Genomic DNA, 25,263 nt, shown 5'->3' with positions numbered 1-25,263 from the left:
ACGGAATAAAATAGCATAGAAATAGCCCATGCATATGTACAGTAGATACTTGATTTATGACCAAAATGACACTGTAAAGCAGTGGGTGAAAGATACAGTCTTTTTAACACCTAGTGCTGAGTCTGTTGGATATTCACTTGGGGAAAAAAGTAAAATTTGATCTGTACCTCAGACACCATGTCCAGAATCAATCAATACATTTTAGGCTTTTGACCTAAATGTAAAAAAGTAACACTGTGAGAAGATAATGTAGGAGAATAACTTCATGACCTTGAGGGAGGGAAAGATATTAAATAAGACAAAAAAAGCACTAACCACAAAGGAAAGATTGATTCAGTGGACTGCATTAAAATTAAAAACTGGATTATTAAGAGACCATTAAAAGCATCAAAAGATAATCATAGAGTAATATATTTGCAATGACTGAAAAAGTTTATGTCTAAAATATAAAATGGTCAAGAAATTTGAACAGGTACTACAGAATAGAGGGTATCCATGTGGCCAGTAAACATACACAAAGGCCCTCAATTTTATTAAAATAGGGGAATACAAATTAAAAACCACACTGACATTAATACTCATATTTATATATAAAATTTAAAAGACTGAATCTAGTAAGTGTTAGGAAGTGGGTGGAGTAGTGAGAGTGTGTTATATACTAGGCTCAGAGTTTAAATTGATGCAATTACTTTGAGACACTGACATTGATTCTTAAAGCTGAATATATGCCTATCTTCTGATCCAGCCATTCCTCTTCTAGATATATAATCCCCTGCCCAAACTGTGTGCAAATATGTACAAAAAGATACAAGAATGTTCACTGCAGTGTTAATTGTATTAGCCCCAAACCATAAACAACTCAAATGTCCAATAACAGAACAGATGAAGAACAGTATATTCATACAGTGGAATATTATAGAGTGAAAATGAACAGATTACAGCTACATACAAAACGTAGATGAATCATTGAACAAAAGAAACCAAACATGAAAGAATTGTATGATTCCATTTTAGTTCAAAAGAGGCAAAACTAATCTGTGGGTTGGTAGTCATGACAGTGATTGCCTTTGAGGAAGAGCAAGAGGAGTAGTGATTGGGAGGAGGCATGCAGGGAACTTCTGGGTGTATGAAATGTCTGTTTCTTACCCAGGGTGCTCACATGGGTGTGTATGTGTTCACTTGTGATAATTCATTTAGATATATATACTTATGGTTTGCACAATTTTTGTGTATGTGTTACATTTCAGTAAAAAGTTTAAAATAAAAATACTGCACTGAGACATCATTTTCACCTCTCAGTGGGAAAGATCAAAACATTTGATAACACATTCTTGGCAAGGGAACTTCCTGCTGTTGGGAGCTGTGTTATAAGGATCTGTCTAGAAGATGAAGCTTTGACATAACAACCCTGCTTCCAGGGATTTATACTAAAGATATTCTTGCTGATATACAGGTTTAGTAATTGTAATGTAATATCAAGAGATTGGAAACAACCAAACTTTCATGAATTTGTAAGCAGTTGTAATATAGCCATATAATGGGGTGCTATGCAGTTATAAAATTTGTAAAATACACTGTGTAATGATATAAAAAGATCTCTTAAGTTAAAATAGTGTGTTCTGCAATTGCAAGTAATACATAAAATATGCTACACTATTTGTGTAAAAAGAGGCAGAGGGAAGACTTTGTATTTGTTTGACTGTACATGAAACATCTTTGAAAAGATATTAACTACAATATTCCTTTCCTGTGCGGAAGGAGGATTGGATGGTTGGAGATGGGTGTGGGGGACTTTCTCTGCATTCTCTTGTAATTCTGCATTTTGAACCATATATTACCTATTATATTAAAATACTATTTGAACTCTTTGGAAATTTAATAATCAGATTTTCCTTTCCTCTTCAGACATGGCAAATATGTATGTCTTACTTCGTGCTGTGTCCACTGGTTTACCTCATATGATTCAGGAGCTGCAAAATCATATCCATGATGAGGGCCTTAGAGCAACCAGTAACCTTACTCAGGAAAATGTGAGTTATATAAGGAGTTGGGATATTTTTCTCTTAATCAGAATATCATGGAGTTTTTCTTCTGACTTTACTATTTAAAAAAATTTTTTTTAATATTTATTCGTTTTTGGGAGACAGAGTGCAAGCAGGGGAGGGGCAGAGAGAGAGGGAGACACAGAATCTGAAGCAGGCTCCAGGCTCTGAGCTGTCAGCACAGAGCCTGACACGGGGCTCCAACCCACGAAGCATGGGATCATGACCTGGTCTGAAGTCGGACACTTAACCTACTGAGCTACCCGGGCACCCCCTGACTTCAATATGTCAGAAACAACAACAGAAAAGTCTTGCCATGATAACAAATGAAACGTCTTTATAAAATGTTTATATAGTTTGTTGTCAGCATTTTGGAATTACTATATTATTAGAAAGTCATTGAATGAAATAGACTTCTTATTTAAACTGATATGTTCATTTAGCAATTGTTAATTAACTTCTCACAGAAAACTGTTTGCTGTTTGTAAATAACTGTGTTTCTATGTAACTGGTTAATAGTTATAGTGGTAATGGTATTCATCAATGGTAGTATAGGCAAATTACAACTTGCTTTATGTTCTTTTTTTTTTTTTGTCTTTATATATGTCCTGAATTTGATAGTCCAAGAAGCAAATTTAAATTAAAACAATCTTCCCTAAATATATGCTTGCTACCCAGAATATCCAGCAGTGATCCTTATGCCCTTAATACCCATCTTCCTGAAGAGTTCTTTGTCACTCAGATGACTTTATACCATAAGGTGTCTGTCCTCTCAATGTGTGTTCTTATCATGAAATCTTGTTGGATTGCCTTCTTTGTTATTACTAGTGATGGCTTGACAAATTAGATAGACATGACATGAAATGTTATTTCTTTCTCTTCTTGAAATAGCTTTTAGCTCTTCATTTGCAGTAATCTCTATGTGGATATCATTCTTCAGGAGCATTTATTAAATGCTCATCACTTCAGTGATTTTACGTCTTGCCACAGTAATGGTTTTACCACACTACTAGTTTTCCATTTTTGTAAAACCATTAGTTTATATTATTTAGCTTCATTACTCTATATTTTTTAGATTTGGGGTGTTGAATGATATTGGGCAAAGAGGCAGAATTTGGTGTCAAGGACAAGGGGGTGGAAGTATAAGAGAATACATTTGTAGTAGACCCAGGTAATTTTAGCTGACATAAATAGTTCCCTCCATTAAGATCAAAAACTCATTTTTGCACTGCTAGATACTTCTTCCTTGTGAGATGTAGGGATTGTACTACTTAGTTCAGGGGTCTAGGTTTTCACAGATTTTGGCTTTTTAACTCTCCTTTCCCTCTCAGCCTTCAGTAGCTTTGAAGGCAGTTTTTGTTTATGTAATCTTCTATGAAAGTGATAGGCCTGGTGGTTCAGAGGCTGTATCTTGTTACCCTTAAGATATGGTATTCCAACACAGAAGTGTTTTCAGTGGGTTTTTCTGGCAGAAGAACTACAGTCCTGCATTTCAGTGGTGTTGAATGACAAGCTAATTTCAATATCAAAGTTTAGATTTTTAAAGCCATCCTAGTTAAAAACCTTTTTGAGGGCCTATGTGTATATAACATTAATTTGCTAAGGGAAAACTTTACACATAATTAAACAATTCTTTAGTAAGACTAATTTTATCCTTCTTAAAATGTGATTATGTACTTTGTATTTCATATTTGTAGATGCCAACACTATTTGTGGAGTCAGTTTTGGAAGTACATGGTAAATTTGTTCAGCTAATCAACACTGTTTTAAATGGTGATCAGCACTTTATGAGTGCATTGGATAAGGTAACTTTTTAATCTGTATATAACACATATATCTATAATTCTATTTAATCACTATTCTTTAAGCAATTTCAGAATTAGGGCTTCTCATTGATTTATGTATATGACTTCTAATCTAGACAAAGTCAAAATTGAAATATAACCTTTTTTTCTTTTCCTTTCTTTTTTAATTTTTTAATTTATTTTTTGAGAGAGAAAGAACAAGCAGGGGAGGGGGGTGGGAACAGAGGGTCCAAAGCGGATTCTGCACTGACAGGTGACAGTAATGAGCCCGATGCAGAGCTTGAACTCATGGACTGTGAGATCATGACCTGAGCCAAAGTAAGATGTTCAACCAACTGAGCCACCCAAGCGCCCCAAAATAAAACTTTTGATTTATAACTGAGTAGTTAAATCAAATGCTTGAATTATATGGGAATTGAATTTCCCATGAGTATTATATAGGGGAACTTTTTTTTTTTTTACAGATAGTTTATTGTCAGGTTGGTTTCCATATAACACCAGTGCTCATCCCCACAAGTGCCCTCCTCCCTGCCCATCTCCCCCCTCCCCTTCCCACACCCATCAGTCCTCAGTTTGTTCTCAGCATTCAAGAGTCTCTCATGGTTTGCCTCTCTCCCTCTCCCCCACTATTTTTCCCCTTCTTCTCCCATATAGGGGACATTTTTAAAAAACCAGTATCTTCAAAAAAAATGCATGTGTAGTTTTAATATATTTTAATAGTGATTTTTCCTTTAAATATAATACTTAGGCTACTGAAATACTTGAAATGATAATATTTGAAAGAGAAGATAAATATGTTTTACACACTTTCGGGTTTTGGTATACTTTAAAAGAAATTTGCTTACATGGCTATTAAAAGATTTTTTTAAAAGTAGTCTTATATTATCTGTGTTCAGATACTAGTAATGAGTTACAGAGAATATTTTCAGTAGAAATAGTATATATAATTTTTATGTAATTATTATGAGGGATACAGTCAGAGAAATTTACCCTGCATTTAAATATGAAAACAGGAACACTACCATCAGAATGCCGTGTTTTGTGTGAAGCAATAATTTTTGGATTTACAGATTACAGCATACTCTGTTGAACCAAGTGCACTTTTCCCCTATTACTAGGGACTAATTATTGGTCTGTTTTCATATTTAGGCCCTTACATCAGTTGTAAATTACAGAGAACCCAAGTCTGTTTGCAAAGCACCTGAACTGGTAAGTTTGATGATTGGTTAAAAGTAATCTTATGGAAAATCAGTATTAGAAAAAGAAAACTGAGGAGAACATCAAACTAATTTGCTTTTGTAGTCTCTTGCAGAAAAATAGATAAAATTAAATTATTAAAAATAAAAATGATTATTTACATTGTATATAATTTGGCATTTATTTAGGGAATGCAATTGGCCATATACTAAAGCCTTTTTTTAAGGAATAACTGAAGGAGAAAATATTCCATTTCACAATGTTTGGGGTTTAAAGTATGTCTGCTTTGAAATAATTTGCATTACTTCTCCTAGGGATTTTATTTTACCTGAAATCTAAAAAGAACTGATGGTAAAATTGTGATAGCCCTTACTGCAAAAGACTTATTTAATGTCATAAATTATAGAGCCTCTCAAAACTCATGTAGGTGTTCTTTTGAAACTTACTTGTATCAATGCTTTATTGGTTGCTACATGTTGATTAGAGCTTATTTCTAGGTTGTTGTTGTTGTTGTTGTTGTTGACCTATATTTTAAGTTTCCTGGTGCATGTTCAGGTTTTTTAAAGTATAAGCTTTAGGATGCCAGAGACCCTGTCCATTGATCTTATTTTGTATTGTTGCCACCTTGCCTCCTTTGAGGCATGATATGTACAGAAGGGCCCTTTCTAAAATTTACTGTCAATTTCTACTTCAGCTTGCCAAGTACTGTGACAACTTACTAAAGAAGTCAGCAAAGGGGATGACTGAGAATGAAGTAGAAGACAAACTCACGAGCTTCATCACTGTTTTCAAGTATATCGATGATAAGGATGTTTTTCAAAAGGTAAGTTGTAACTAGAGAAGTTTTATTTGTGCTTTAGTCAGCTTTGATTTAGTTTTGAACTTTTAAATCATCAGAAAGGAAGTAATCTTTAAAAAAATTTTTTTAATATAGTTCTACGCAAGAATGCTGGCGAAGCGTTTAATTCACGGGTTATCTATGTCTATGGATTCTGAAGAAGCCATGATCAATAAATTAAAGGTAATTTAAGCCTGTGATCTGATAATGTCCTAGAAATTATTCCACTAACACATAAATATATTCATTTGCAGCATTATATGTAGTAATGAGATCTTTCATCAATAGGTGATTCGTTAAAATATAGAATGTATATTTGTGTGGTGGGATATGCAAATTCTTTATTGAAAGGACAAAATCCCTCTCTGTATATTGATCTAGAATCATCCACAAGATATGAACAGTATTAACTTTACAAAAGACTTGTATTACTTATAAATGAATACACTGAAATTATTCCATTAAGTACAAGTTTTGGAGTACAGTTGAATTTCATTTTTTCTTTATAAATATTTCTACATCATTTTAGCTTAAAGACTGATGAGATAAGTAGTAGCTGTTTCTTATTTAGCTTGAGTTATGCAGTAGTTGATCATTTTCCTATATAGTAGACATGGAATATAATCCGTGGTCCTTTTTAAATATATCAAAAACTTTTTTTAATTTTAATATTGATGTTAACACAAAGCATTTTGTATCCCAAGATTAGAGATCCAAATTTTCTGACCTGGTGATGACAGAGTTTTAAATAATTTCAAAGAAGTAGATTTCAAAAGATGGTATTAAAAATATGCCTAAGTACCCTCCTTTTTAAATTGACTGCTGGCTCAAATATTCCTAGTCATCTTTCATGTGTTTTTGATACTGTATGTAAACCTTAAAAGGTATCTTACATACAGTGGACATTTTGTAGTGTTGAAATAGGATATTTGGATTTATAGAACTTTTTGTTTTAAACGGAAATTTATTGTTTCATAAGTATGTGTTCTCATTCTGCATTTAAACAGAAAAAAATTTTTGAAAGGTTGTTTTGAATAGCTGCTTTAGATTATGAATAATATAGGCCTTTGGTGTAAATATAAAAGCAGGACCTTTAACTTATCACATTCTTTTAATAATTAATGTGGTTTTTTATTTTTATTTTTAAAAACTTTTTCTTTTACAGCAAGCCTGTGGTTATGAGTTTACCAGCAAGCTTCATCGGATGTATACAGATATGAGTGTCAGTGCTGATCTGAACAATAAGTTCAACAATTTTATCAAAAATCAAGATACAGTAATAGATTTGGGAATTAGTTTTCAAATATATGTTCTACAGGTAATGAATATGTGTCCCATTGTGTATATTTACTAACCATTGAAAAACTCTGATACAACGCATTAATAATGGATGCCTGATTACATTTCTTTTAGTCAGTGGATGCTATCTTCTCAAGTTACATGTTATTTTGATTTGGAGTGAAATATGTCATGATAGAAATATAGATGGGTTTTATCAGCATTTTAAGGAAAGTATAAAAAAAGTGCCTTAGTTGCTTAAATTATTTTACAAGTATGTATTTTTAAGTTAGATATTTATCTGCTTAACTTTTTTCCTTGTAGGCTGGTGCATGGCCTCTTACTCAGGCTCCTTCATCTACATTTGCAATTCCCCAGGAATTGGAAAAAAGTGTACAGATGGTAAGTTTGCAGGAAATATGTTAGAAGACCAAAGAAATTTTGATAATTGTCTTCATGTTAATATTTAAATATTTTTCCAAAGTCTTAAGGTCTCATGAGATATAAAAGTATATTCACATAAATTATAGTTAGTCTGCCTTGTAGGAAGATTGTAAATTATTGTTGTTCCTAATATTAAAACTAAAATGCTAAGGCAGTGCTTGGGTCACCCAATCAGTTAAGCACTACGTTGGCTAAATGCTAAAGGGGTGCCAGGTTGGCTAAGTCATACTCTTGATTTTGGCTTAGGTCATGATCCCAAGATTCATGAGATCGAGCCCCACATCAGGCTCTGCACTAACAGTACTAGCCTGATTGGGATTCTCTCTCTCCATCTCTTTCTGCCCCTCACCTTCTCACTCTCTCTTTCTCTCTCTCTCAAGATAAATAAACTTAAAAAAAAAAAAAAACTAAAATGCTAAGTGTGTTATACAGTTCTATGTCAAGTGTGTCTCTTATTTTTATTAAATCTGTTATCTACTCCTAAGCAGTTTTAGTTACAGACATTTTGATATTAGAAGACTGTTTAGAATACAGTACTTAAAACAATCATTTTCTAATTTTTCATTCAGTCTTGGAGCCATTTTTTGTCTCCATATTTATCCCCTGAGATAGTTATTTTTATTTCTGGACTGTGATTTAGATAAATATATGGAATGTGAAATAATCTAGAAAAAATGCTTTAAAGTGCAACTGTAAATTAAACTCTTACAGTGCTTACCAAAAAGCTTTTAAAGAGACTGTAGAAACTGTATCTTTACAGCTTTATTAAGCTATAATTCGTATAATATATGTCTTAGCCTGTTCAGGCTGCTCTAACAAAAGACCACAGGCTGGGTGGCTTATAAACAACAGAAGTTTATTTCTCACAATTCTGGAGTCTGGAAACCCAAGAACAGGGTGCCGGCATGGCTGGAAGAGGGCCGTGTTCACGTCATATATTTCTTGTGTCCTCACATTGTAGAAGGGACTAAGGAGCTCTGTGGGGTCTCTCTTCTATTAGCACTAATCCTGTTCCTGAGGGTTCCACATGTAGGATCCAAGCAGGTCCCAAAGGCCTTACCTCCTAATAACCATCACATTGGGCATAAGGATTTTAGCGTAGGAATTTGGGAGGGACACAAATGTTCAAACCATAGTATGATACAATTCACTGATTTAACATATACAATTTCAGTGGTTTTTTAGTATATTCACAGTTGTGCAACCATCACACAATCAACTTTAGAACATTTTTATTACCGCAAAATTACCCCTCCAAAACCCCCTACCCATCAGTAGTCATTCCTCATTTTCCCTTAACTCCCTTCCCCACTCCCCTCATCCCTAGGCAGTCTTCTTTCTTTCTCTATAGATTTGCCTATTCTGGACATCTCATAGAGAGTCATATCATTTGTGACTGACTTCATTCAGCATAATGTCAAGGTTCATCCCATGTTCTAGCATATATCAGTAGTTAATTACTTTTTATTGTCAAGTAACATTCTCTTGTATGGATGTACCACGTTTTATGTGTCCATTCATCAGTCGATGGATGTTTGAGTGGTTTCTACCTTTTTTAGTATATGAATAATGCTGCTGTGAACATTTGTGTACTAGATTTTTAGTGGACATGTTTTCATTTCTCTTGAAACTGACCCTTCTTGATTTACTAACTCACCAAAAGAGGCTTCTTATTTCTTCACTGGATGGAAGTTTGGGTCACATATTTTCTAGAGAAATCTTCATTATTGTTTTTAGTCCCTTATTTGAACAGTAACTTGAGGTTGTGAACCAGTGAGTTATGTATACATTATGAAGTTTAAAATGAAAATGGTATTTCATTACACTATTCCCTGGTGATATATGCAGTGGATATTTTGAGTTATTTTTTAAGTAAGAATTTTTTTGTTTCTTTCAAAATAAGGATTATAAATAAAATAGCACAGTACAGGCTTTGCAATCAGAGTTTCTAATTTCATATGCCTATTCTGCCATTTACTATGCTCTGTGACTTTGGGCATATAGCTTTCTAATATTTAACTGATAAAGAGGACTATCTCAGCGTGCTGGTACGAAGATAAAATGAGATAATAGTGTAAAGCATTTAGCCTCGTGTATAGTAGGTACTCAGTAAATGGTAGCTAATATAGAAGAAGTAACAGTTATAGTAGTAGTCGTAATAGCAGAGTTAGAGTAGTGCAACCAGCCAGGTAGATTTCAAGATACTAGGCATAAGGTGGGGTTTCAAAATAGGAGTCTAGCATAAGGACTTCTTGCATCTTCTTTAGAAAAGCATGATGGCACAACCATCTTAGAAAATGTATGAAGAAAAGCATTCATTTGGGTGGGCAGAGTGTGAGCCCAGGTTATTATGAATTTTGCAAAAAGGATAGATGCAAGCAGGAATAGGGTTTGGGTAGATAGGTAAGGTATTTTGATGTATTTGTCATCAGGCAAGTGGAAGAAAACTGACCCCTCACCTTTGACATTATTAAAACTTCCTTCTTAAGAACCTGAGTTTTTGAATCTCAATTAAGCAAAGAATAGGTGCTCCCAGAAATAGTTTCCTTCTAACTTTATGTTTTTTTCTCTCCCCTTGAAATAAGTATGTTCCAATATTAGGTTTTTAAACCCTTAGGCCTTTATTAATGTAGAGCCTTCATCAGCTTTCACTTTCCTCACTTACAAAAAGCAGGGTTTTCTATTTATGATTCCAAGAATATTGTCCTTTCCATTTGGATTTTCTATAATTACCAGTAGAGGGAGTTTGTCCTTGTATTTTTTCCTAGTAAATCCAAGGGTTCAGTTACATAGGAATGAAAATCCATCTGTGTACTTAATAGTGTACATTTTCACATGTAAATTAATTCATCTTGCCTTAGTGATCTTTTATGTGTTTTACATCTTAAAATATGTAGTTATTTTATAAAAAATTTACTTTGATTTTACACATATGAATGTTAAAACTATGGAAATTAAGCTTTAATTAAAAGCAATTTATTTTTGCATATTAGACCATTAAATCTTGTTATATTTCTTTTGTACCTGGTCCACAGATCTGAATAATACTGAAGAAATATAAAGTCAACTGTTTTTTGTTTTGTTTTTTTTTTACATTTATTTATTTTTGAGAGACAGAGTGAGACAGAGCATGAGCAGGGGAAGGGCAGAGAGAGAAGGAGACACAGAATCTGAAGCAGGCTCCAGGCCCTGAGCAAGGGTTCATCACAGAGCCTGACACGGGGCTCGAACCCACAAACTGTGAGATCATGACCTGAGCCGAAGTCGGACATTTAACCGACTGAGCCACCCAGGCGCCCCTAAAGTAATTTATATTAATACAGCTCTCAATTAAAAGTGAAATGGAATTGTTCATTTTTAAAGCCCCTTGAGTTTTAATTAATTTTCTCAAATGGTATTTAAAAGATGTTGTCCTAGTCTATTATTTATTTTAAAATGAGTTTAGGAAAGATACATTTTTTACTAATAAACTATGGTAACATAATTGTTTAATGATATAATTAAGCAAAGTTTTATAGCTTTTCTCTATGAATGCCAGATGAATTTTTAATGTTTCCATTTGGAACTGAAACTTTTTGTTCTTAACAAGTTATAGAAATGAAAATCTTTATAATCAGACTTTAAACTTATGGTAAAGGAATATTTTCTGTTGGCATATCTATATCTTTGTCAATAAAACTTTACTGATAGATCTAGTTGCTAGGAGTATAAAGAGGCAAAACATGTGCCTTCGGAGCTTGGAATATACATCTTGAAGCTACTTTTGCACTTAAATAATTTATAAAGAGCGTTTTAAAGTTTGGTTTTCTTGATTTCATGTTTTAGTTTGCATTTGTCCACACATTCTTGTAAATTATTCATCGTAAAATTATGAGTTATATAATAGTAATTGAATTTATTGACATCCCTGGAGATTATTAATTTGTCAAAGCCCACTTTGATGAAATCATTTTGACTTTTCTCTTTGTCTGGATTAGAATCAGGCAGAAAAACTTAAGTATTTTAGGTGCCAGTCATTTCCTGTTTATCATGCCATTGGAGTGAAAGTGAGCGCAACAAGTTTTAGCTTCCAGGACTAGGCAAACTTGGAATAAGCTGCTGAAAGAAGTCACTGATCCTCTTGGCTGACAGCTATAAACTTGTGCTGTAAGGAGTGAAAATAGCGCAGCTGGCAGCTCAAACATTGCTGATTGCTTTATTGAAACTTTGTTTTGGGAGTAAGAAAGATTGAATTTGATATACAAATAAAAGTTTTAGGTGTAAATATTACATGTGGCACATCATGCTGAAAGTGTGTCCACAATTCTGAATTGTGACATGATGCATTTATTTTTTTAGTGTTATAATGAAATTGAGGGTTTGTTTTGTTTTGTTTACATTTCAGTATCATTTTCTCACTATAAATTATGTACTGGCTCTTTAAAAGATATTTTTTGGATTGATGTCCTACAATTACACTTTCAATTCAAGGAAGATGGTTTTTAATTTTCAAAGCAACAATAATGTTAAATTTTTTACAATGATATCAACAAAAGAAGATACAAAGACGAGCACCTTGAAGCTTTGTCTGTATTAGTTTTGACTGGATATGAAGTTAAATTGTAGATGTCACCTCATAGGTAACCACAGAAATACTAATCAACCTGTCACTTCAGCAGGGGTATATATGCTGGCAAATAGGAGATTAGAAATGAAGGTATGATTTCCATTTTCATACTGGAAATATATGATGATGTTTTTGGTCAGTAATTTGGAAAGTCCAAATTGCTATCATTCCAAACTGATGACTGAATCACTGACTATGTCATTTCTGAATTTATACAAATAGTTAAATGTACAGGGCTGTGGTTTAGTGGAGAGAATCCTGGACAAGTTGTAAGTGAAAAGAGCTGGACTAATAATTGTAAGATCTTGGTCAGGGACTTGCCATGGATATGTTTTCTCATCTATTGAATAAGTAAGTATACCAGATGGGTTATAATGTCTTTTCTAACATATACTTTTATTTTTTTACTTTTTAAATGTAGTAATAATGAGGTAGTTATGTTAATAGTACCTGAAATTAACTTGATTTTCTTTCTTTTTTACAGTTTGAATTATTTTACAGCCAGCATTTCAGTGGAAGGAAACTTACATGGTTACATTATCTTTGTACAGGTAAAATGCATTTAATTATATTTAGTGTAGTGAAATTTACCTGATACAATTATGTTAATAATTTAGAAAGAGATTTCTTACAGCCTAATGATAGTGTTTTTTCCCCCTAATGATGGTTTTTAACCTCTTTTCCTCTATCTGCCTTGCTGGTTATCATTAAAGCAACTAATAATGCAGTTCAAGTGCAGCACTTTTTAATAGTATAATTATAAAATTGTTGCTTATATTATTACTGCTTATTAAGAAAATGTCTGAATTTTATAATGGTTTCCTACTTTTTTTTTTTTTAATGTTTATTTATTTTTGAGAGACAGAGCATGAGCAGGGAAGGGGCAGAGAGAGAGGGAGACACAGGATCTGAAGCAGGCTCCAGACTCTGAGCTGTCAGCACAGAGTCCGATGCGGGACTCGAACCCACAGACCACAAGATCATGACCTGAGCCAAAGTCAGACGCTTAACCGAGTGAGCCACCCAGGCGCCCCTAGTTTCCTACATTTCTATAACAAAACACTTTATATAGACATTAGAAATTCTGTTTAGAAACCAAGACTTGACAGATCAGATACTCTTAAAAACACTGTTTTCTCTAAATATGTCAGATGTCCTCAGAAATTTCATTAACCATGATAGCATTATAAGGAGATTAACCATTTGATTTTTCTTTGTGCTGCTATAGTGAACTGCAGAAGTAAATACTTTTTCCAGAGTGTCCCAATTAATTTCCAATAGTTTCTAATTTTAGAAAAGTTTAATCATAATCTGGTCCTTTGCTTCTTTCTGGAATAGTGGGGTCCACTAATTTGACAGTGAATGATTATAGACTGTGTGCAGTTGCTCTGAGTTGCCTAAAGAGGTTAGCCAAAGTAAACGCTCACAGTTTTCTCTACTTTGCTAAAGGCATCTCTGGTAAGAGTTTATCTGTTAGGAATGGGATAAGAAAATTTGATCTATCAGGTGCCATAACCTTTATTAGGAAATTCTATTCACTCACGTAAAAAAAATTTCTCTTACTATTTATTTGACTCATTTATTTTTGGAATATGATGGCTCAATGTTAGTAATACATATTAGTACATAATTAGTACACAATAATACATACTTAGACAAATTTATCTTTATTGAACAAGTTGGGCATTTAAATTTTTTCAGCAGTTTATGAAATAATGAATTTTTAAAAAAATTTTTAATGTTTATTTATTTTTGAGAGAGAGAGGCTCAGTGTGAGTGGGGTAGGGGCAGAGGGAGACACAGTATCCAAAGGAGGCTCCATGCTCTGAGCTGTCAGCACAGAGCCCCACATGGGGCTAGACTCACAAACCATGAAATCATGACCTGAGCCAAAGTCAGATGCTTAACTGACTGAGGCACCCAGGTGCCCAGAAATGGTATTTTTAATAAGTGGTCAGTTTTTACTTGACCTTTAATTTTACATGTGTTATGAATTTCTTCTATTATCATTTAGTAAATAGAATTGGTTTTAAGAGAAAAAATGACTCAACCAGTGTTTTAGATAACTAAAAGAACTAATTTATCTAAATGTACTTGAATTTAATTTATTTTTACTTCCCTTGAATGTCTGTCTGGGGAGTTTAAACTCTCTTTGTTTTTCTCGTTACCTCAGCAGTAATCAACCTTCTAAGGTATTTTAATGAGGGACACACTTTTTTGGTGTTCGGCAATTTAATTGTATATAGAAATAAAGAAAAAACTACGTATATAGTCTTTGCTGTTGGAATTTGGCTTGAAAACTGTTACTGATGACACCACGATAGGAAAGAAAACAACATTCTTTTTCTGTTTTTGAACTGTGCAGAGTTCCCAAGCTGGTCCAGGATAACCAGAGTTTTGGAGCTCATTTGTTTGTTTTTGTCTTGTTTCAGTGTTGTGTATATTGTCTTAATTAGAGTCAAAGAATTTATTCCTTTGGAAAAGATACGTTAACCTTGTAAATTCATTTCTTGTTTTGAATCACTGAAAGCACTGAAAATAACTGATCTATCAGTGAAACCACTCAGTAAAATTTTATTTTGGTTCTCGTTTATTCATTTACTCACTAACAAAAAGTTCTCAAACACCATCCGTCTTTAAGATGCTTGTTTTGGAATTCCTACATTTGTCGTAAGGCTCCAGGGCTCCTTTAAAATATTGGCTCTCATTCTAGACTCAGAGTTCTGTTTCTTGAGAACCCCTGTCACTCATACTTTTACATATAATCACAATTATTCTTCTGTAATCCATTTACACATTTCCAGGTACTATTTGTATTGTAATCCAAGAGTCTTTACAAATGATTGGAGATAGGGTGTAAAGTGATATTTGGAGGAATTTAGAATCAGGAGATGTCGAGTTATTAGCCTATTAAGTCTGTAACCTTGAGCAAATTATTTAACTTCTCTGAACCTATTCCCTCATCTTTCTCTTTGTAAAATTCATTTATAACTCTGAGAACATCTTTGTTCCAAGTACTTCTGTATGCCAAGTACAGATAAAATACATAGCCTCAGCCCTCAAAAAGCTCACATCTAATGGGAGGACAGACAAGTAAATTATTATGGTAAATGTTTTGAACGTTGTAATAGGTGAGCCCAGGGTTTTAGTATTCCATAGAGTGGTGGTAGCAAGTAGCTCCTGGTGAAGAGAAGCTTCTGAGTAAATAACATCTAAACTTGGTTTTCAAGGATGAATAGGACTTAGCCAAAATAGGCAAAGAAGAATGTTGAGAGCATATTACCAACAGAGGTAAGAATTTTAAAGAAGTAAGCAATCTATGCTATCAGATGGGACAGATACTGAATGAGAGAAAGATAAAAATTCCATTGGATTTATGAGTAGGACACTGGATAGAATTATTCTGAGAGAATAACTGGATGAAGAAATGACAAATACAGAACCTGGAAACTTACGCTGTGTGGATATAAATAAGTTTTATTTATGGCACATCAAGATTTTGTAGGAATCTCAAGTTGGCTGCTGAGAGAGAAGTTGAGAAATAAATTCAAGGGAAATAATACTTTGTTGGTTAATACATAGCTATGCAGGTAATACATAAATAATGTATATAATTAGATTACATTAGTAGTCAATGAACAGTAAATCATGTAAGTGTTGATTATTTGCCAAAATGTAATCTGGCAAATTCCCAAAATTGAAGTCCCACCATATTGCATGTACCTTAAAAGGTAAGGATTCTGTCTGTCCTTGGCTAAATTCTCTTTCATTATTGATTTCAAGTACTTTAACAGTTAAAATTGTGAGGGGTTTCAATATTATCTAATGTCCAGTCCATATTTAGATTTCCCTGGTTGTCCTCAAAGTGACTTTAATGCCTGTTTTATTGTAATCAGAGGTCACTGATTGCCACTTCCTTTCCCTGCCACCTCTTACCTTAACCTCCCTCTTGACATACTTTCTTGAAAAGACCAGTGTTTTAGATTTGTCACATTATTTACTTGTGATGCATTTGATTTGTGTTCTATTCCCTGTACTTTCTGTACATTAATATTCCTGAAATTAGGTTCAAAAGTTTGATTCTATTCAAATTATATTGTCAGCAAGAATACTTCGTAGACAGTTCTATATATTTCATAATGCACCTGAAGTCATGTAATATCAGGTTGTCCCACTATTAGAGACTCTAAAGTTGGCCACCTGGTTAAGGTGGTGACCACCAGATATCTTCATTGTAAAGATACTCTTTTCCCTTTTCAATTAACAGGTGATCTGAGGGGAGATACCTAGGTCCCATATGAATACCCTTTTTCAGGAACAGCTCTATCTAATGATTTTGGCACCCACGGATGATCATGGCTTGAATCAGTTATTTCATTATTGATTGCAAATTGGCGATACTCTATCACTCATTCAGCATTTAGTAGCTGACATTCTTCTGTAAAGGAAAGCTTTCCCTTAGAGACTAAGGAGCCGACAGGTAATGGGAGAGTAACTTGGATGAAACTATTAAGAGAGTTCTGCCCACTCATTACTTCCTGTAGTTGTAAATACGTCTTGAATTGTGGTTGGCTTATTTTTTCAAAGTATGTGTGTATCAGAATGTTTTCTTCTAATTTGGAGTTTCATCAAGTTTGCCAACCTGTTCTGCAGGTTAAATGACCTCTTTTGTCATTTTCCATTTCTGTTTATATGGCAGTAATTTAATGAATCGTCCAAATTTGGGGTTTCCTACCCTGCCCCATGTATTCCCTCTATCCTTTTCCCAGTTTTTGCAGCTGTGAGCTAATGAGAGAGTGGTGCTGAAAAGGTGTCAAGAGGCCCATGTGCCCTAATGCTAACAATTAAAAGATAGCAGGGAATAAAAGTATTACAAAACTTGTTTGCCGCTTTTTTAGTGTTGCAGAATGACCTTAATAATAAATGCTTTGTTGACCATTTATTTACATTGACCCTTTACTTGCATTGTCTCCTAATGCTCCTTGGGTTCTGGTGATGATGAAAGACTGCTTGGCGTGGCAGGGGACACATTCTGTGTCCAGACCCATGGCAGCATGTTATAGCATCCGCAAAGTGTTGCCTGAGGTCCCACTTCATCATCCATGTGCTTGATGCATTACTTCATACTGGTTGCTGACATATGATTAAAGCAGTCATTACACAAATGATATACAGTTTATGTGATCTCTTGCCTCTCACTACATTTTCCAAACTTAAATGTTAAGATGAGAGTCCTTAAAGTATTCTTGGTACTAATTGTTGGTAGGACACTCCTAATGTTAACTTTTTACTTAAATTCTATTAAGCCCCCCTTTCATGAAAATTCAGAGATAAGGCAATTTTTTATCTTTAGGTGTTTCTAAATAATTATCTGAATAACAGTTGTTCTGAAATAGGTTGAGGCATAATAAAAATTAGAATTGGCATCTGCATGATCATAAGTGGCAGAATTTACTTGATATCCTTTAAATTTTTAAATTACATAATAAATAAGCACAAAATCTTGATAAGAGTTCCTAATTACCACTCACAGGGAGAATGTAGCCTCTGGGGTAAGTTCATGTGAAATACAGCCTCCCTGAGTATAATGTAGAACTTTTTTAAACCAGATCTTGTAATGGTTTAGTTTATAATCCATTAATAGTCGAATAATTCAGGGTGTATATGTGAGAGACAGACAGAAATACAGTCACTAAACTTACACAGCTTTATGTTTTATTTCCTAAAGGAAATAAACTTGCATTAACTTTTGACGTGTATAGAGTGCATACATGTTTGTCATACAGTTTATTATAAGCTTTTCAGTGTACTGCCTCCCTGGGATGTTGCAGAACTGCAGTGAGCCGAAACCCACTGTATCCTTTATAGCTTTCCAGGGTAGTGTGGTATCTAGAACTTGTTTATTCTGTCAACTGTTTCATCAAAATCTATCTTTTTGTCTCTCCTCCTACTTGTTTGCCCCTAGAAAGTTACTGGGGAAAAAAAATGTTTGCTTATGAGACAAAATAGCATTGTTAAATTTTGGCAGAAACTACAGGTTAGGGCCACAGGAGAAGCATCTCCTGTGTGCTTGTAGATCTCCCTGCGTCCTTGAACCTTGCCAGATAGACAGCACGTGAGGAAGTTATTGGTAGCAAGTTGTCATTCTCTCCCTTTGTCTCTTTCTCCTCCTACCCTGATCTCCTCTTACTGTTTTCTTCATGCCTAAGTCTTAGCTTTCCTATTAACTTGTAAAGAAATTGTTACCTACTGGTAGAGGTATTTTAGTTTAATTGTGATTTATACTGCATATTCAAAACTAACAGCCCTCCCTCCCCACCCCACTCCCCAACAAACAAAATGATTGCATTGCTAGCAAGAATGGCTTTATAACAATTTAATAAGTCATTGGCTCATTCTTTCAGGAGAAAGTAGCTGAAATAAACAATTAATACTCAAGTAATTTTGAAATGTTTCTTTGATCAGTTTATTGTTACAATTTTGTTTTAATTGTAGGTGAAGTTAAAATGAACTATTTGGGCAAACCATATGTAGCTATGGTTACAACATACCAAATGGCAGTTCTTCTTGCCTTTAACAACAGTGAAACTGTCAGCTATAAAGAGCTTCAAGACAGCACTCAGATGAATGAAAAGGAACTGACAAAAACAATCAAATCATTACTTGATGTGAAGATGATTAACCATGATTCAGAAAAGGTATGGGGAATTTAAGCATTGTAAACATTACAGCTTTTTCATGAGATGTTTGCAGTTTTTCAAGTAAGGTTATAATTGGCAATGCCCTTTGCACTTTGGAAAGCACTTGAGTCAGGAACCAGCTACATTGCTGCAGGCTCCTAACAGCTGTGAGCTTATGCAGTCACAGAGAAGTTGGTGACTGTGTGCCCTTTACAGTTTGATTTTATTTGTACTATACTGTGACAGTTTACTGAACATTGTGAAAGAATTGCCACTGGGTGGATTCCGGTTAATTGAGGTTAAAAACAGTAACATATCATAAATCTTTCTGGGTTTTTTTTTTCCATGTGTTTAATAGATATTTAATTACGAATTCTGTAATAGGAAATGACTACCTATTGATATTTATTTGTGTGCATATTTAGCTTGAGTAACCATCCCAAATGCTCTCCCTCTCCTGTTCCTTCATTCCAGGACTTAACTAATAACCACCATATATTTGTAATTAATCTGTCACAAGAAGGGCAAGCCAGTAATCTACTTCTTTTCTTTATAGCTTTTTTTCCCTAATAACTAGTTTTTGTTGTTACAGTATATCCTGGTTATTTAAATAGTTTTTTAAAAAGCCACAGATGTGAGTTAAATCTCATATTTCAAATTGTGCCTATAAGAAAAAATTCTCATAAATTACATTTCATTTTTGTTTTGGTGAAGTTAATAGCCTACAGTTTCCTTTGTCAGTTCATTTAATCTGATGATATTTTGTAGCCTATGATTGAGCAGCTTTAAATACCATGTATTCTGAAATTCAAATAAAGCTTTTCTTAATACTGAGAAATGATTAATTTTTCTGACTTTAGAATCTTAATAAAATATTAAATTCTTAAGATTTTAATTAAGGCAATTATTTACAATTTAAGCATGAATTTAGACTTAAAATTTAAGTATAAATTTATAAGCTAAATTAAGTGTTTAAGAAGTTGTATAGTTTTCTAAACTGTGTTATTTTTGCTGCCCAGGAATGTACAAAATACATATAGATTGCTTGTTTGCACATTAAATTTTCCTTAGCAGAGCTTCCTAGGTTATTGTTGAGGATGGTTCATTTGCCAAGTGCTCTTTGATCCTGCTGTTGGAGACTCACTGTATGATATTAGTAGCTTATCTTAAGCCTGGTAGAGAAGTTGTGATTGTGAAAATTGGCTTGACAACTTTCATTTGAGAAAAGGCCACTTGTTTCTGGAAGAGTGAATAAAACATGAATTCAAGGGTAAACTCATCAGAACCACGCCAGGGGCACGTGTGCCATGGGGAACCACTTGTTTCTGTAGCCCAGTTATTTATCATCTGTGTATTGTTACTTCAGCACTCTAAAAGACCATTGGTTGCTCACTTTTTCAAAATGGGGTGACAGAAATTTTGAGCCAAGTAGTTCATAAAAATTAAAATGTTAAATTCTGTTTAAGCCAGTGAGCTTTGACTCCTTAGCCAATGGTAATATGCATAATAGTTGGGCCATAAAATAGCTTATTTCTAAATCTAAACCAATTAAAATTCAAATGTAAAATTAGAAAAGAATTGTTTTTTGCTTTCTTTGTTTGACATAACACAGTTACTTTTCTTTAAAATAATCTTTCTAATGTAAAATGATGAGAGTTTAGTTTTCTTTGATTGGTTATTTCATTTTTAAGGCGTATTATTTGTAGCAACTTTTATTTAATGATTTTAATTTTGATAAATGTAAATGAATTATCTTAAATTGTAGGAAGACATTGATGCAGAATCTTCATTTTCATTAAATATGAACTTTAGCAGTAAAAGAACAAAATTTAAAATTACTACATCAATGCAGAAAGACACTCCACAGGTAAGTGCTTTTTAATGTCATTTGTCTTGGAAATATTTAAGCATTGGACTTCACAAGTGTAACTGAGAGAATGCAAAATTTTGCACATCAAAAGTAATAATGTGATGCATTTTTTTCTGGTTTATTCTTTGCATTCACTAACCTTACAGACCTACTGCCAGTATCACAGCTTATTAAAATAGTAATATAATGAGTATCTAAGGGAAAATGTAGAGTATTATCACATTTGCTTTTAGACAAAATGTGGAGTGTTGCTTTGCATTCTTGACAAAAATTCCTACCTTGACTAGTAATATAATCTCTCATATTTTCATTTGTAAAATAAGGAAAAACTATAACATATTTGTTTCAAAGAGAAGTTGTTGAAAATGTTTCTCAAAATTCCACATGCGTGGGGTACCCGGCTGACTCAGTCAGAAGAGCATGCGAATTTGAGCCTCACATTGGGTGTAGAGATTATAAAAAAATTTCATGGGTAGATGATCTTGCTGATACTCAAATTGTGATCTGGTAGGTCTGGAGTGGGTGGGGTTCAGACTACCAGATGAGCCAGTTGCTCAGAGGGGAGCATCTGCTGTTGATTCTTTTAACTCCATAATGATTATTGCTTTGTTCTGGGATAGCCTGTTAATGTCACTTAAATTACTTGATTGCCTCTTCTGTGCCACCCTATCCTTGGGCATGGGGCAGGATGTAAAGTTAGATATGATATCAGGCGCTCTCCAAAAACTTATTCCCCCACAGGAGACAGATGTCAATTATGACTAAATTTGGATGTAAAAATATTTGAGATCCCATTTTTCTCTAGATTATAGAATAATAATTTATAATATGTGGATTGTATTTTGTCTTTTTTTTTTTTACAAATAGTTTATTGTCAAATTAGTTTCTACATAACACTCAGTGCTCATCCCCAAAGTGCCCTCCTCCATGCCCATCCCCCCCTCCCCCCCACATCCATCAGTCCTCAGTTTTTGTCAGCATTCAAGAGTCTCTCATGGTTTGCCTCTCTCCCTTTCCCCCACCATTTCCGCCCTTCTTCTCCCCCTTGGTCCTCCGTCAAGTTCCTCCTAATCCTCCTATACGTGCAAACATATGGTATTTGTCCTTCTCTGCCTGACTTATTTCGCTTTTAAAAACTGTTATGAAAGCTCTATTAATGTGGCATTGCCTGCTATGATGCCTCACTCTACTGTGTTTCCTTGAGCTGCATGGAGATAGGCCCTTTGTGGCCCATCCTGCTTGAGCCAAATAGAACTTTTCACAGCTCTTCTCCTTGAGGCCTGATGCAGTATGCACAGTTACTAAAGCATCTAAAAGCGTATATGTGGTATATAATATGTCTTCCCCGACAGGACAGAAATTTGAAAATTATTGAAAATTTGAAAATCATTTAAATTCTACTTACTGCTTATTCACATTAAATACATTTTACAGTATTAATTTTTTTAATAACCTTCTAACTTTAACCCAAGAAGTTATAAGTAACTCACTGTAGATATTCCTTTGGTTAACCGTTACGTGATAATGGGCATGTGTTAACTGTATAATTGGATGCTCAGTATTGATTAGAAACTTATTTAAACTCACTGATAAAATGAATTACGAAAGGTTCGTTGACTAGTGTCTCGTTTGCTGTGAAACAGGAAATGGAGCAGACTAGAAGTGCTGTAGATGAGGACCGGAAAATGTATCTCCAAGCTGCTATAGTTCGTATCATGAAAGCACGAAAAGTACTTCGGCATAATGCCCTTATTCAAGAGGTAAAAGGCAGGGAAGTCCTCAAGGCTTTTTGGGGTAAAGGGTATTATCAACGTATGGATTAGGAATGTTTCTTCGTAGAGATGATACAGAAATAATATGATTCCCAAATAGCATAAAGAAATGCCTCATTACTTAATGAGAACAGTACTCACTTTGAATTTCAGTATTATGTTCAAACTTCATTTGGCTTAGATTTAGAGAGCTAAGTTCACCAATTGAAGGAAATTGACTGTATCGAGTATTCATTCATTCTATAAATATAGGAGTGTTTACCCTGTGATAGAGTGCTATGCTCATCGTTAGGGAGCAGTGCAGAGCAACACAAGATGTGGTTCCTGGCCATCTACTAGGGAAGAAATACATGATTGAACTCATATGCAAGCAAAATATATAAAATTCCATTAGCATGCTCTGAGAAAGAGATACAGTATTGAAACTTCAGTGAGGGTGAAGTGGAAGGAAGCTGGAGCATATGTATGTGTATTTGGGTAGATTAATGTGTAATTTAATCTTGTTACGTGTGAAAATTACTGGATTTTGCCGCATCTATTTTCTGCATTTTGATTCCTTCACAACATAAACATTAGGCTTTTTCCTTATTTTGCATAAAAATTACACTTTGTCATCAAAATTGATCTAAATTGTTCCTTCTCTCCTTGTGTAATGCCCTCTTAGTTAAAACAATTTAATACTATTCATGGCATTCACGTGCTTGATGTATCATATCTATGCATTTAGGATGATTTTATTCAGTTTAATTAATATAATTTCATAATTACTTTAAGCATACTTTTCCCATATGGGTTAGGTCTGTTGGATGGCAACAGACATGCCTCCTCAATATTGGAGGCACGTCATAGCTGATGAGTTACAAGTAATGATTTATAACTGACTGATTAGCAGTAGTTTGACACATCAATGTCTCTCTCACACAGGTGATTAGCCAGTCAAGAGCTAGGTTTAATCCTAGTATCAGCATGATTAAGAAGTGTATTGAAGTTCTGATAGACAAACAGTACATCGAACGCAGCCAAGCGTCAGCAGATGAATACAGTTACGTAGCGTGATGTCGCTCTCCTCTAGTGTGGGTGTGAGAAGATCATTGCCATCACCATTTGGTGTGTTCCTGTGGGAAAAAGCAGGCCTGTGCCTCCATAATTTGGTCATTTGGCAGCCCCTGTTTTTCTGCTGTTTACAACATCACCAGTGCCACGTCATGAGCGTCAGAGAAAATGCCTAGAGATATTTCAAGCTCATGTCATTATGACATTTCTTAAAACTTTATTAAAAGAATGAGTGAAGTATTGCTGAAATGTGGAAATTTGGTTGGGTACCATGCTTTTTCTCCCCTTCACGTTTGCAGTTGATGTGTTTTTTTTTTTTTAATGTATCTTAAAGGACATAAAATAAAAAACTTAAATATTGTAATATGACAGATAACCTAATAATTGTATCTACATTAAAATGACAAACATGATATTGCTGCTTGTCAAATAAAAAAAATAAAGAAATAGAATGCCTTTTTTATGTGGATGGAGCATCACACATAATATAAATATAAATGTTCATGAGTCATCAAAGCAGCTAATGAAGCTTTAGTTGCATTTTGATCTGAATGGTTTAATTCACTTTTACTCCTACTTAAGTCCTACATGAAAAATGTCTAGATTATTGTTCTTGAATGCATAAAAATGCATTCAACATAAAGAATGTTTTATTTTTATGGATTGGAACTACATTGGATATGAGCATTTTGAATGTGGAGGGTTTAATTCTATCAAGAGTTTCTGGTGATATGCTTACACCGCAGAAATAAAGGATGAGGAGATTATGTGATGGCCTCAAATCTGGATAGAAAGCGTTTCTCATTCAAAAGTTGTCTTCTGTTTTCATAATACATTAATTCTAACACAAATAACCCAGCTCTCTTACCTCCCCTTCTCCCTTTCTCTGAGTTATAGGAGATCCTGTGATACCAGTGTATTCCTTCCATTCTCTTACCTGTGTGTTACCCTTACACCCCTATACATTTTGATACTAGAGTCACACTCATAAGTCACAGGTGTGCTTACCAATGTGTAACCTAAATACCTTTTTCTTGTCTGTATGGTGCATTATACCAGATGCCACTTATATAGAGACATGAAATTCCACTATTTTGTTTATTATATATATTAACAGCAGTATTAGACTACTCGGGTCTATCTATCCCACCGCCACTACAACACACATACCTAAGGTTTTCTAAGCTGGAATATTTTACAGCCTGTCCCATGTGAATCATTTTACTTACAGTACTTCAGTTTGTATCTCTGACAGATAAGATCTTTTTTAAAAACAACAAAAACACAACCTTAATGACATTATTACACCTAACAAACAATAGTTACTTAATATCATCTAATATGTGGTCTTGTTGCAAAAATGGCTTCTACAGTTGGTTTGTTCGATTGCACTTTTTCTGACTCATGTCTCTTTAAGGGTTAAAAATATCTACTGAGCTTATTATAATAACTTACTTAACAAACTGTATTTCTCATTTTACCTTTCTTCCTAGAGAGGAAGTAATGGCAAACCAAATAATATTGTACACTCACTGTCAAAAACAAACCTTTGTTTTGATAACTTGTTGATAAAGTTTCCAAATTGATTCCGTTTTTCTTAAATATTTATAAATGTTAAATTAAGTCTTGGTATCTAAATTGTCAAGAAAATATATTATATTGAAAAATGGACAAAATA

At 34.0% G+C, this 25,263-nt stretch overlaps 1 protein-coding gene across 4 annotated transcripts in view; it reads left to right on the top strand.

Annotated features, from left to right (window-relative positions):
• The window catches only part of CUL2 (cullin 2), a 107,642-nt gene extending 83,694 nt beyond the window's left edge, over positions 1 to 23,948 (top strand). For all 4 annotated transcript variants that reach the window (XM_039255320.1, XM_039255318.1, XM_039255319.1 and 1 more), the window contains 12 exons: positions 1,906 to 2,030; positions 3,740 to 3,847; positions 4,997 to 5,056; positions 5,739 to 5,867; positions 5,979 to 6,065; positions 7,048 to 7,200; positions 7,485 to 7,562; positions 12,695 to 12,761; positions 18,706 to 18,908; positions 20,656 to 20,757; positions 22,404 to 22,520; positions 23,457 to 23,948. In XM_039255320.1, coding sequence (XP_039111251.1) covers positions 1,906 to 2,030; positions 3,740 to 3,847; positions 4,997 to 5,056; positions 5,739 to 5,867; positions 5,979 to 6,065; positions 7,048 to 7,200; positions 7,485 to 7,562; positions 12,695 to 12,761; positions 18,706 to 18,908; positions 20,656 to 20,757; positions 22,404 to 22,520; positions 23,457 to 23,588 — 1,361 coding nt within the window. In that variant the 3' untranslated portion in view covers positions 23,589 to 23,948. The remainder of the gene's footprint in view (positions 1 to 1,905; positions 2,031 to 3,739; positions 3,848 to 4,996; positions 5,057 to 5,738; positions 5,868 to 5,978; positions 6,066 to 7,047; positions 7,201 to 7,484; positions 7,563 to 12,694; positions 12,762 to 18,705; positions 18,909 to 20,655; positions 20,758 to 22,403; positions 22,521 to 23,456) is intronic.
• Positions 23,949 to 25,263: the final 1,315 nt, after the last annotated feature.

Source organism: Hyaena hyaena, unplaced genomic scaffold (genome assembly GCF_003009895.1).
Source record: "Hyaena hyaena isolate Hyena2069 unplaced genomic scaffold, ASM300989v1 scaffold_519, whole genome shotgun sequence".
Lineage (NCBI taxonomy): Eukaryota > Metazoa > Chordata > Mammalia > Carnivora > Hyaenidae > Hyaena > Hyaena hyaena.
This window is presented reverse-complemented; position numbering and strand designations above follow the sequence as displayed.